Raw genomic sequence first — 13,941 nt, forward strand, 5'->3', positions numbered from 1 at the left:
GTGTTGTTTTGGATTTTGACTACTGACTGACACCCTCCTTGATCCCCTATACCTACATCACTAGAATCTTCTATTGCACAGAGCTTTGGGTGATGGTATACAAGTTTTTTTTTATTTTTTCCTTATCTGAAAAAATAAAACACACAGGAACTTGGTATGTTGGTTATTTTTCACCTTTTTGTTTCAAAGTGGTGAGATTTTTCCCATCATACAATGGTTTGCCATAACATTTTTTTAAAAAGTCACTAGTTCGCTTCCCAAAAAATATGCAATACAAACATGGAAAAGAACATTGAAAAGGATAATCTATGGAAAAAAAAAGTGTGACCTTTGAATGTACTAGACAGCAACTTTGGTTAAAAAAAATAAAATAAAAAGATGTACTTATACACATAGACAGCAAATATTAATTTCATAACTGTTCAAATTAATAATTTCTTTAATTCCCAATTGGTAAATAGTGAATGGGGCAGAGGAGCAAAGATTCTTTTTTTTTCCTTCTTCCTACATTGGATAAACAAGAACAGAAAACAGCCAGTTATATGTGACCCTCTAATCTCCACTCACACATGCTTGGCTTCTCACTTATGTCATAACTGCCCAATCTGAAAAAGTACATCACAGATGACAGATGCAACCAGAGAGTTCAGGACAGCAGATATTGAGATATCCAGCAAACGACCCTCGTGCAAAAGGAACTCGGAGCGGTTCTCGTCCACTCTCGCCATGGCCAGCAAGGCCTTGGCTGCCCTGCACATCATGTCTACGCTAGGCGGCTCCAGAGGCGGAGGCTGCATGTGCATGAGGTTATGCTGGCTCTGCTGGTACTGGGCCATAGTGACCCCATCCTCCAGGAAGCTTATCAAGTTTCCAATGCTTCCCTTCTGCACAGCTATTGCCCTTGCTGCTAATGTGTCCCCCTGGGCAAGGTTCGATAGGAGCGCCATGGACATTTCTCGGCAGACCGGGTTTTTGCGGTCCCCAACGTACCTAACTAAAGTAGCGTAGAGTTTCTCCTGACGGCTGAATGGGGGGGTGGCCAAGATAAGGTCCACATTATTGTCCTGGATACTGAGCTTACACAGGGTCTCCAGCACAAGTCTCTGAGGCGAAAGAACTGAGTTGGGCCCCACGGTTGGAAAAGGATCCTGTGCCTCTGCAGACGGGCACACCATCCAGTGCAGCAAGCCATCCAAAATTGGCAAACAGATGCTTTCTGTGTAAGCAGACAAGTCTAGCTGCCCAGAAATGTTGGCTAATGTGACCAATGTATTATCCCTCAAGACCTCGAGGCAGTCCCACCACCACTCATCCTTGCTGCAGGCCACCCCTTTGTCCTCCTCTTCCTCTTTCTCGTAAGTCTGCGGCGCTCGCTTTCTTTCTGGATGCTCGTGGTGAAGAAGGATCAACTTTCCCAGGATCAGCACCAAGCCTGGATGTTTGGACATTTCGGTGTCATTGCCAGGCACAAAAGACAAGCTACGGACGATATTTGACACACAGATGCAGCGTTTGGCCAAGGAGTCTTGCCAGTGAGTTATGGTGCATAGAGGAGTCTCATCCCGGCTCCTTGGCTCATCCTCTAGCAGTTTAATATTCCGGTGGCTTTTGGCTTGATGGATCCCGAAGGGAAATTTACTGGTCTCTGTTTGGGAACCAGAGTTTGAGTCTTCAGGTAGTGCTCCTGGCCGAGCCGAGAGGACATCATCAATGGTTGCTGTTATACTCTTTTCTTGTTGCTCCTCAGATTCACCTTTCCCCTCGAGGTCCTTCTTTTTGCTTGGAGAGTTCAAGGGAGGAGGGGCTTTCCTGCGTGGTGGAATCTCCATCTTGCTTTCAAAGTGAGTCTGGATATGCTCAGTTGTGTCACCACCACCAAGCTGCCAGTGGAGAAGTCCACTATCAAATTCCTGAACGCGTCCAAGTTTGTCAGATCGGTCAACAACAAATAGATTATTTTTCTTTACAATCTTTATTGGCAGCTTGTCAAATTTACTGGCTTGTTTTGGCCTCTCACTTGGATCAGCAATGGCACCAGGAGTAGAAAAAACAATGCTCTTTTCTTCTCCTTCTACCTTTTCATCCTCCCCCTCCTCCTCATCTTCATCAAAATAGTCAATACATTCGTCATTCTCATCTTTTCCAGTATCCTCTGCCAAAGACTGACTATCATCTTTCTTGGCTGCTTTGTGATCAAGTGCTTTGTGGCCTGGATCTCCCACTTCATATTCCATAAGGATTCCAAAAATGTCAATCAGGCATTTTCTAAAATATTCTACTAAAAGCTCAAGAAATCCAGACAACTGAGGGAAGAAGAAAGAAAGAACATAAAAATCACATAAATATTTTTGTCTGCATGGAATTTTACTAGGAACATTGATGGATTCATGTGTGAATATTTTTCTTATCCTGCTGTGGACTTGTGGCTAGGTCCTGGCATGACTGAAGTTAATCAAAAGAAATTCTTCTAGAGTCTGTCCAAACAGTATATAATGTCAAATTATCACAGCTCTGTTTGCTTCAGCTGTAACAGCTATGAGAGGTACAGAACTTTATTAATGTTTCCTTTAAGCCACAGCAGACATCTGGCTTAGCTGTTCTGTCCCCTTGGAAATGCCTATTACTCTTCATTTTTTGTAAGAGTACTGAAGTTCCTAACTCGGCAATTTTTTCTGATTTGTACTTTTATTAGATACCTAAAGTTTGCAATTTTTCCTTTCCTCCTTTGTCTCTAAAACCAACTGTCATGTAGGAACCTGCAGTTCATGGTCCAGGTACTGATATCCTAGATTAATATCTCATCTCTACTGGAACAGATCCATTTTTTGTCTGGCAGTAGTTTAAAACTGTTATTGGAGTCTGGTGCTGTAAGTCACCCTTCAGAAACAGTTTTCATTTAGGTTTAATCTTCTTAATTAACTTGTAATCACTTTCTTATGGAAAGGCAGTAGTTAGACTGGTATTAATTTACACTTCGTGGCTTTATTATTAAAAATTCTTAGTTGTTATGATGCATTCAGCTCAATTGTCTGGCTTTTAATGTGGGTTTTTTTTTAATTGTGGCTGATGTATTTTCAGTAAAATGTAGCCTTTTGTCCATTCTATATTCTCTTATGATTGCCAGCTTCTCAAAGAACTAAGAACAAAGCGATGCTTATCAGAACCACAGGAGTTACCAGGCATCATATGGTCCTGGCTGCCACTGGAAACAGAGTCCAAAGCAAACATAACAAAAGAATATATGTATTTACAATATGTCTGGTATTCTGTGCCATTTGCATAGGGTGTATTAACACAATTTCTGTCAGAATTCAGAGGAGATTCACCTCCTTTAACTTCAAACACCCACACTAGTCACACAACCTAACCTAATTGTCTTGATTCCTTTTATAATCAATGGTCTTTTACAGGCCATTTCTAGGGTATGATTCATCTGACCTATTTTAGATCTCTTTTTCTGGGTGAGATAAATCATGCTATAGATATCCCTAGTTCTAAAGTCAGGTGGGATGTAATGTACCATTTGTGTCTGTATTTAAAAAAAAAATTCATTATATTTAAAAATGATGAGTTACACTATTAGTAACCAAGGAATGAATGGAGGAAAGAAACTGAATATTTAATTTGTACAAATTTTAGATGATGTGAATTATCAGCATGCTATCTATTACTACCACCTAACAGGAAAGTATTAGAGCACAGCTGAAAAATGCTGGGAGGCAGTGAGGCAAAAGCACACACTGTTAAATACTGTGTTGATTGTATACTATGGATAGACAGTGGATTTTAGCCTTTAAATTGTTAATTTGGTATTCCTGTGAAACCTCAATTCACTGGAAGAGGAGATGGAACAGAAAATAAGCAATTAAATAAAATCCCATAGTCTCTCGGGGAAGTACAGAAGAGGACAAGTTGTCACCAGTTTAATATAGTCTCGCAAAGTCTTTACAGAAACACAGATTAAGAAAGACTACTAACATACTGCTGTTTTGAGGGATTATACTATCATGTGTGTGAGTTTACACATTAGTCTTTCGGCAGTGCTAAAATTCTTATATTCCTACGTTCTCCTTTCAACAAGAAACATCCTTTTTCAAGGCTTCTTTATTTCCTCTGTGTGACCTATATCTGTCTCTTGTTACTCACTGTTGCCAATCATAAACAAGCGCAAGTTTTTCAATATTAAAATTTATGTTAATTAGAATAAATTGGAAAAGCCAGCAGCATTTTTGTAGGTGTCTTATTTCACTTTTCTTTCCCTGGAAAGTTGAGAAGTATAATGCTTTCCCACCTACCTGAGAGAGGTTGAAAGTAGCAACAGTGCTGTCATCATACAGAAGAATATTAATAGTGTCTAGCGCCCAGGTACTTTCAGCCAAAAGACCAGATTTAAGAGACATCATCACTCTCCAGGCCTCAGGAGTTACTGGAGAAAGAAAGGGGGAGAAGTAAAACACTATTAGTGCATCCTTGGAGACTGTTACTGAGTTCTGAAAGAGTAAACTGTGATATTCTGAGGATGCAAATTTAAATTAAATGGCTACTGATTAAGACCCTGTTTTTACTGCTGAGTTCTGTTCATTTTTCTGTAACTGCTGCTAAGCCTTAGTCTGGGGCAGGGCCATTCTTCCTGACACTGCTGAACCTGAAACAATCGTACAAACTTAGAGCTGGACAAACCCAATTAATCAGTAAACAAAGATAGACTACTCTATCAGGAATGTGGAAATCTGAAGTATGAGAACTTGAATGGATGAAATGTAACCAAAATTTAAGATAAGAAAAAACTTGGGGATCTTTTTAAGAAGTGGGGGAGAAACAAACAGGAAAAATACTATGGAATGATTTAATGGACCATTCAAGGAAAGCAGACACTGCAACTACAGAGCAGAACAGCATGAGCTTCCATGGAACAAAAACATTTAGCTTAACTTTGCTAAGCTAAATGCTGTACTGGTGATTTAACAGACATTCTAAAGGACCTTTTAACACATCTCATTTTGAAATCTGAGGCAAGCTTCATTTTTAATGCATTTGTGAAGACTTCAAGTCTCCATATAAAATATTACTTTCATTTCATGTCAGATTGTCTGGGATGAGTGTTACCCATCATCCTCGCTGATGCACATGTTATCACACTTTTATTGAAAACAATCACATCGTAGTTTACCAAAGTTCACTATTTGTCAAGAGTGTCTTAAAATGTAAAAAAATCCCAAAACCAGAATCAAAGTCCCTTTCATCACAATTTATATTGGTTTTTTTTGATGCTTACCAATATCTTTTGAGGTAATCTTTCGTCTTGGTTTTAAGACTGGTTGGGAGGCTTCTACAGAGCCTGGGGGGAAGGTAATCTCTCGCCTAATCGGTGGTGGTTGGGGTGGAGGTCCTGTGACCTGTGACACTGGAACTGTGGGTATAACCTTTTGCATCTTCATGGAGGGTAGGAAAGGAGACTTGCTTGGAGACATACGGTTTTCCAAAGAGCGCTGGAAAGATGCTGGACTTGGAGCTCTGGAGATGTGGTTTGGCATAGAGGGTGGTGTCTGGTAGGATGACTGAGGAGGTCTAGTGATAGGCTGCATGGAGGCTGAGGATGACATATAAGAAGGCTGCCGTTGGTTGACATGAGAAGGCCACTGACTCTCGTGGTTTATCCTCTGGTCAGGTACCATCATATCATCAGTGCGATTCATCCCTGGATACGGAGGGGCCTGTGCGGGGCCTCCTGGACCTTGCCTGTTCTGGTAAGGGTAAGGCATATCATTTCGTGTTGGCCACATGTTCTGCTGAGGGCCTTCACTGGAGGATGATGACTGCATGGGGCCACCAATCATCTGGGGAGGTATTCCATGCTGCTGCATTTGTCCTGGGCCCTGCATCCTTTCCCTGTTATATGGATACGGGTACTGTCCCTGCATGGGCCTCCTGTCAGGCCCTGTGTAAGCGTTGCCGTACTGGTTGTACATCTCCTGCTGCTGGTTGCCATACTGCATGTTATACATATCCCCTTCATGGCGCTTGGCTGGAGGCCCATACATGCCATCCATGTGTCTCTTGTAGTTCTGAAAGAAAATTTTGGAAAGATGTGTCATTTTTACTCCACACACAATACAAATACACTGGATGAAAGCTCATTCAAAAAGCCGAAGGCGCTTAGTTCTAGAGGGATCGTGCCGACTCCAGAATCGGGCATACAGCGCTGTTAGGCTTGAGCCAGTGCTTTCTTTTTAAGCCTCTGTTTTGCTATGCTTATAACTGAATACTAAAAGGAAGCTTATCCTTGGGCTAAATTTTCTTATGCTTGCTCTATTTTTTTCCCCTTTCCCTTTCCTTCCCCATCTGTCAGACTAAATTTCACTGGTCATCTCAGACATGTATGAAAAGGCAACACCAACTGAAATATTTCCACTCCTTTCTTATGCTTAGTCTATTAAGAAGAAAAATATTAAAAAAAAAATTCAAAACCACCCAGTGAATCTTTTCAAGAGACAAGCACTGAATAAACTCTTAAAGCAACAAGATATGCTGCAAACATGCAAGTCTGAAACAGTGAATCTTACGATATGACATAGGCTACAGACAATGAATTTATTAATAGGAGAAAACAATCTGCTGCATTTGTCTGTGTAATTCCAAGGAATATTGTCCTCTTTGGGCAACCATCCTCTTCCCAAATCATCCTAATCACATTTAATTTACTGTGAGATTATTACAGCAAATGGTCACATCCAAACGTTCTGTTCTAGCTTATGCAGGTTCTTACCCTGCTGTTCTGTAATGAATTAAGCAATGTAACTAACAGCTGCCACCGATGGTTTATTCCCTCTTTGTTTCTCACCCTCTCAAATGGGGAATGCTGTGTGAGGTAAGCTGTTTTACCTCGGGGAGAGCTGAGTGGTTTTTAAACCACACAAGCTTGAATGTATTTATGTTTAAGATGGCAGAACAAAAAAAAGACATGTTGCTCTTTGAGGGGAAGGTGTTAAGGTTTGCAGCGGTCCTTAGTTCCTGTGGGAGTTTGTTCCACAGTTCAAACCACAGTGAGTGCTCTGAAGCAAAAAATGTGAATTAAATGGGTGATTTTTGAATATATGATCTATGGCAAATTCAAAGTTACAGCTCCCCCGGAAACTCGGTAGCTCAGTAGCATTCTACAATGTATACTAATGTACTAGAGTTAAGATCAGATAAAATTCTCTCTGTATTCAATATGGGAAAGTTAAAACAGCTCTGGGATTCATAAAGTCATCTTCCAACTTTGGTGTACATAAAACCACAACTACTGTATTGTATGAAAGTATTTTTTTTTAAACTTACTATAGAGCTTTCTGGCTATCTGAGACATACCTACTTCCAGCCTTACATGAACTACTTGCTGTACTGAATTCCACCCTTGGGGCCAATTTATACATTAAGAAATGACTTGGCAGCAGCCACACCTAAGAAGGTCGTGTTTGTTTTGCCACAGTGACTCAGTGCTCAGAGCAGACACTTGGGAATGAAGCATGAGCCTTTTTAAAAGCACTCTAGCTCCCTGGTACATGCAGTGCCCAGTGGCCCCCAGTGCAGAGGACAGTGATGCACCTGAGCTCCTCCCTCCTGTGGACATGCTCAGCAGGACACTGACACTGCACAGTATGTCTCTCTCCACTGAGATGTGGAATTCTGAGACCTCACAGTGGACAAAAAGCTGCCAACACAGGGCACCTGCTGCGTGATAGCTCTTGGGATGTAAGCATTCATACAGGAACTGGAAACCCTGGCTCCGAGTGTTTTATTAGCCCCAGGGGTTCATGCTGCAATCGCCTCCTTTGCAGGTCATTCCCTAGCCTTAGGGTTGTAGATAATGCTTTGAAAGGGTCATTTTTCACATTCCTCCTGAACCACTACAGAGTAAGATTTAGGAAATTGTAAATAAGCTACTGGCAACAGAATGTCTAGCTAAATGAAGAAGTGGAATCCTCTGGGGATGGGAGAGTGAGGCCGAGGCTGGTCAGGATCCTTGTCCTTCATTCTCCACTGCTTTTCTGCATTAATGCATTTTGCATTCAAGAGTCATTGTACAAAATATATAAACAGCACTAAGGACAGGGCCAAATATATTTTTACAATTCTAGCTGTCTCCTCGCTTAAACGAACAGGTAGTTAACATATTCCCTGCACACGTTAGCATGGAATATCACAAACTGTTCTGTTATACATCTTTGCAATTCCCCTACTAAATCACCTAGACTGCTAGCATATGCTCGTCATAAAAAAACAAGACAATTTTTCCATTATGCTGTCTTTGAGATGTTATGAACCAAAGAGATAAGCAAAAACTTCTGAAATTTAAATTTATGTATGTTTTTAGTACAGTGAAATCTAAGATCTCTTTTGGTTTCTCCCCACAGCACTCCCAACCCCTGACCTCAATTTCCTAGTAAAACTCTATCCCAAACTGAAAAGAACTGTCTGAAATTGGCTGAAAACTAGTTTACATTTCAGTTTTTTTATAATAAGGAAATGCTTTCTATTCTGGAAGCCAACTTCAGGTATTGTATGACTAGAACTGAATTAATAACATGCAGAATGAAACTGATCCTGTTGAAGTCAGTGGAGTTTTGCTATTGACTTCTAATGTGGGATTTTCCTCACAAGGTATTAATCATGCATGTAACAAAAAAAAATCTTATTAATGAATATAATTTGTATTTTTGAATTGTAGGAGGTAGGACACTGTAATGTACAAATAACATTCTCTCCTATATTTTTGTACCATATTATTACTATAGACATGTTGGAATAGGCTGTGATCTATTAAATACCTATTAAAGATAGGTATTTCATATGACCCAGCACAGCACTGAAAATAATTGAGAGTGTTGCTCATTTTACTTTGCTCCAGTTCTCTGTTGGGTTCACTTGGCTTCATGACATTAAGTTAAAGCCCTTGAACCTGCCATCCAAACAGCTTTTTTATTTGTTCCTTCACTTGTTACTTCACTTCTATTTGTCACTTCACTTAACTATGCTTTATACTTTCCCAGTCTGCTGGTTATTAACTTGGGACAATCACTTGATGCACATCCAAAGCCACAGAACATCTGTTAGAATTTACATTCTTCCAGTGCCATGAACACATTTACCTACAGCTGCACATATATTGCTTATCCATACAGGCTGTGACTTTGACCAGAATTACAGTGCTCCTCTGTACCAAAAGATATACACTGTATAAACGAATTTTTCCATGTATACAGAATCCTGGAGTGAATTTTTTAAATAAATGTTATGAAGATAGCCATTTTCCCCTCTACTACCTGCTGCTGTGGATACATTCCAGGTTGATGTCCTCCATATGGTGGCTGTCCTGAGGGAGGTCCTTGTCCTGGATACTGCTGCCCATATGGTTCATGCCTAAAATAAAGCATTCAAATCAATACTTAGAGCTGCTGGAGTTTTCAAGTCACCAGGAAAAGTAAATTCCTCTGAAAATCTTGCACCTTAAAGGTATCTGCCATCTGGAAACAAGGTGAAGGTACAATCTGGTTGTGGTCCTGACCTGAGGTAGTAAACTCTGCTGGAGCTGGTTGTGGAAGGAAGGAGGTAAAGTAGATAAAAGAAAGGAGGAGCAATGAAGATACAATAGGGAGATGTAGAGGGAGCAGTCAGGAATGGGAAGAGGGTTTGGTCAGCAAAGAGGTAAGAAAGGCAGCTGCAGACATGGGAAGCCCATCCTTGCTGGGGAAGTATCTGGTGTAGAGCTAAAAGGCTGCAGGTAAAAATTCTTGTGTTTTAGAATGCCAGCCTAATAGCAAGCTACTTTCTGGATTATTCAAGAATATATAAATTTAAAGTGAGTAAAACCAGTACTCATAATTTTGGTAATGTTTGTGTAATTTTTAATTAAAGCTACATAATGAAGCATACACAATAAGAGACAAAGTTGTGTTGCACTTGGAAACTTACCTGTGGTCTTTAAGACCTCTGAGGAGCACTACAGTGCAGTATTTTTAGCACATATGAATGAAATTTAGGTTGCTGAAATCAAGTACTTGGAAAGCATTAAGACTGATAAATAGCACTGTATCGCAGGCTAATATGTCAGTAATTCCTCTCTGTACACTATCAGTGAGAACACATCAACAATTAGAGGATAATTATAGAAGTAATGTATCAGGGAGAGGTACAGAAACAGAGAACTGGGGAACTTGACATGTTAAAAGAACTAATGGGACCTCATTTTTCCAAACATAGAAAACTAATTTTTTTTAAGAAGAGATGACCAGAAAGAAAGAAATAGCAATTCAGTATCTCCTAAAATTATGACACGGATGGAGAGAAATTACCTAATACCAGCTAAAAGAACAATGTAAATGAGGGGACTTGTCTGTAGCTGTCCAAGAGGATATGCAGCAAGACAAAATTCAGCAAGGTACCCATATATTATACATAAGGGAAGACTTTCGAAATGCTCAGTTTTTTAGCCACAGGATAACCACAAGCCAGGTGAAATTGTGGAAGCTTCAGAAGTGCTATCATTTAATGCTGCTCTGGAGAACTTGGGCCTGTAAACTATGTTCTAGTCCTGTGCTGTGCAGCAGACACACAAGATAGGATGTACACTCCTTTTCTAACATCGGATACTACCACTACAGAAAGTCAAGTCACTCACACGAGCCTCTGCTCCCCTGCAAGAAACTGAACCAATGGTAAAAGCCTAAACAAGAGAGCAAAACAGATGTAACACACCAAGAAGCCACATGCTCTGCCTGCGTGCTCTCACAGGGGCTGCCAGCTGTTAGCTGGTTACTGTGGGTACTGCAAACAGAGAAATCAGTGTTCACCTTTGCTGGCCAGGGTAACAATTAGGAGAGTACATGCTTGGGCCACTGTTTGAAGGCACCCTGTTGCCCTGACCAGGTGGTACCATACTGACTTCAGTACCCAGCCCATGATGTGACCTAAAAAATGACAAAAGAAATCTCATTCTGTAAAAAGTATTTTCTTTTCCAAAACTGTCAACCTAATAAAATAAATCACGCCCTTTAAAGGAAACATTCTCTTGACTTAACACCTTCCACTGGAGCCCTTAATCTCACCAACTCCCCAGCAATGTGACCTACTGAACAGCATGATGGTATTTGTTTTACTTGACACATCTACTGTTTAAAACTACTGACTGAAAACTACTTTGCCCTTACACTTTGAAGACCCACACTGCACTGCTCTGTCTACCATCAGGAAAAGAGAAGCTAAGTATATAGCCTACTGAAAGTAAAAGCAGGAGTATGGCCAGAGCAGCAAAATCTGCCAGAATACTTAATATAATCCAAACATTCCCAGAACATTCTGTTTGCTCTACCAATGCTTAGACATCAGTGATTTTACCACTTTTTGTTTCCAAAGCCTTTCCCCAGATAAACAAAATATGACCAAATTTATTTCATGTACTTCACTGAAGGACAAACTTATGAGAATCCTGCTGGACACACTGCAAGACTGATGCTGCTACAGCTCTGACAACAGACTCCACACTCTCCAAAGGCAATTCACTCACATACCACAAATCAGACACATTTAGACTGTGCATTTTGTTTTTCATTAAAAGCCAACCAGCAACTGTTTAGGTGAAAACACGACCAGGAGACCAACTCAAGTGCTACTTTATGCTATCACAGCCCAGCCCAGCTGCCAGCTGAAGGCAGCTGTCAAAGACACCCACGAGCTGATCTGCTGCAGCCTGAGTGATTTCTAAGGTGTGACAATTCCTCCTTATTAATTTCTGTGAACAGCTAGACTCAGTCATTACCAGTGGTTTGACTCCCAGTGATTTAGTAAGATGCTGTAGGAAATGTAGGCTGCTATGTTCTCTGCAAGGTGGAATGGGAAAATGAAAAGGGAAGAGAGAGGATCATTTTCACTAATGGGCTTTGCTTTTTCCTGAAGATTGACTCACCTCCTGTCATAGCCACTTCCATAAGAGAACTGCTGTCGCTGGCTCATGCTCATGTTGGACATTGCTCCAGATGGACTCTGGTTATACATATCTTGTATTCCACTGTTAGGCATTTGTCCAGGGGTCATGAAAGGCTCATTGCTTCCAGGCACTGCAACAGTCAGTGAAATTAAATTTATTAATCTGGGTGTTTGAAGTTCCCTTTCTTTTCAGTGATATATTTTAGGAGAATGTTCAGATCCCTAACACTGCCAAGGAGAATTAGCAGGTGTCTAACAAGCTCTCTGGGGTCTAATGAGAACACATGAAGCACCACCACTACCAAGATGAGGGGTATAATATTAAGGAGCAAGTGAGGAAAAAAATCTCCTATGGAACTGAGCTATCAGGCACGAGGCAGCTGCTTCCCTCTGGTTTTCACAGCCGAAGATGAACTTACTCTTGTTCTTTTCACTGAAAACAATGCTAAAAATGAACACAAACATAAGCCCCACAAAACAGATGAAAGCAAATCTGCTAGTTTGAACTACAAAGCTGTCAGAATCAAGCTTTTATTTCCCCCCATAAAACCCTCATACACACATATACAATAATGTTGTTATGGAAAGGATACTGGATCCTAATGTAGCTTCTCAGGTAGGATGGGCATATTCTATGGGTCCAAGAAAAGGCACTATTATCACATATAAATCACCAAGCAAATAGCCTTCAGTCCCTCCTAGTAGATACTGAACAGAGATATTTTTGTTTTGACAGAATGAAGTGAAATGTATGAGAAAGTATAATACACCCACTTAATCTCATATGGATATAAAACCTAAAGTGAATCTAAAGGAGAGAGTGTTTTCCCTTCCTTCAACTGTGTTATATGTTAGTGTCCACAGTCCAGGCAAAAGGATTTAAAGGAAAGGCTTTAAAAAAAATCACATCCAATTAACTACCTCTTTTAAAGCATCTCCCCACTTCATCACTCCTCTCTTTCCTCAGTTTCAGGGCCTCTTCTTGCCATATCTCCCTTTTGCTCTGTTTTAATTTACACTTCATTTCCTCCACCTGCTCTTCTCTTTACAGCCATTGTGAGCCCTGCCTGTGTTCTTTGCTCCTACTTTCCTATACCTGATGCATGCGAGATTGATTAATGTTAAAATCTTTTTACAATATCCACAAAACCAGCTATAGGTTAAGTACCCAAAAGGACCAGAGTCAATGTTGACATTAATTTTAACATTGACTGACATTGCTTTTTAAAAATAAACAAATTCAGAGTGTGTTTATCACCTTTGGTCAGGGACTGCACAAGTAAGAAAAAAGTTAGCTTTACTATTCTGAGAAATATGTAAACGGAGACAGAGAGCATTAGGAGGCTTGCTCAGTTTCACACAGCGAATTCCCAGACCAGTCCTACTACAACCAGGCATGTTGCTTCACCACTTCACATTCTAACAGTGAAGTCCAGCACTTGATTTGCAGAGTACCTTACCAACCCCAAGAAATATAAATTCTAACCCTATGATTTATGCCATTTCCCAAAATTTATTCCTACAAACATGTTTAGGATTCTGTTAATTCCAAAATAATGGGCATGACTCTGAGTGGGGAAAATATGACCAGATCAGAAACTCAACTGCACTGCACCTCTCTTTTTGCTACAAGGACACCAACGGCAAAATCACCAAAGTGAAAAAGCTCATTCTGACTACACAATCTTGATTACCTAAGACACAGGGAAGAACACTTAAGCTCCCAGAAACAAAATACCTTTTCTCATTCCACCGAAAGGATCTTTATTCGGCTCGTATGGCATCCTTCCCATCATATCTGGCATGTTTATTCCCTGCTGGTATGGTGCATTTGGCGTCATGGAGTTTCGCTTTGGGAACGCTGAATCACTCACATCAGAAAAGGGATCATGCACACTGACGGCGCTGTTCCTAGCAGATTAAGAAGAAAGAAACATTAACATCATCCTGTATTCATAAGAACTGTGAAAACAGCCT

At 40.5% G+C, this 13,941-nt stretch overlaps 1 protein-coding gene across 1 annotated transcript in view; it reads right to left on the reverse strand.

Moving 5' to 3' along the window:
* Window positions 1–590: 590 nt before the first annotated feature.
* Window positions 591–13,941, reverse strand: part of ARID1B (AT-rich interaction domain 1B) — a 323,938-nt gene continuing 310,587 nt past the window's right edge. The window contains 6 exon segments of the mRNA XM_039706785.1: window positions 591–2,303; window positions 4,296–4,426; window positions 5,276–6,065; window positions 9,306–9,402; window positions 11,945–12,095; window positions 13,703–13,875. Coding sequence (XP_039562719.1) covers window positions 591–2,303; window positions 4,296–4,426; window positions 5,276–6,065; window positions 9,306–9,402; window positions 11,945–12,095; window positions 13,703–13,875 — 3,055 coding nt within the window.

Source organism: Passer montanus, unplaced genomic scaffold, assembly GCF_014805655.1.
Source record: "Passer montanus isolate IOZ18808 unplaced genomic scaffold, ASM1480565v1 scaffold2, whole genome shotgun sequence".
NCBI lineage: Eukaryota > Metazoa > Chordata > Aves > Passeriformes > Passeridae > Passer > Passer montanus.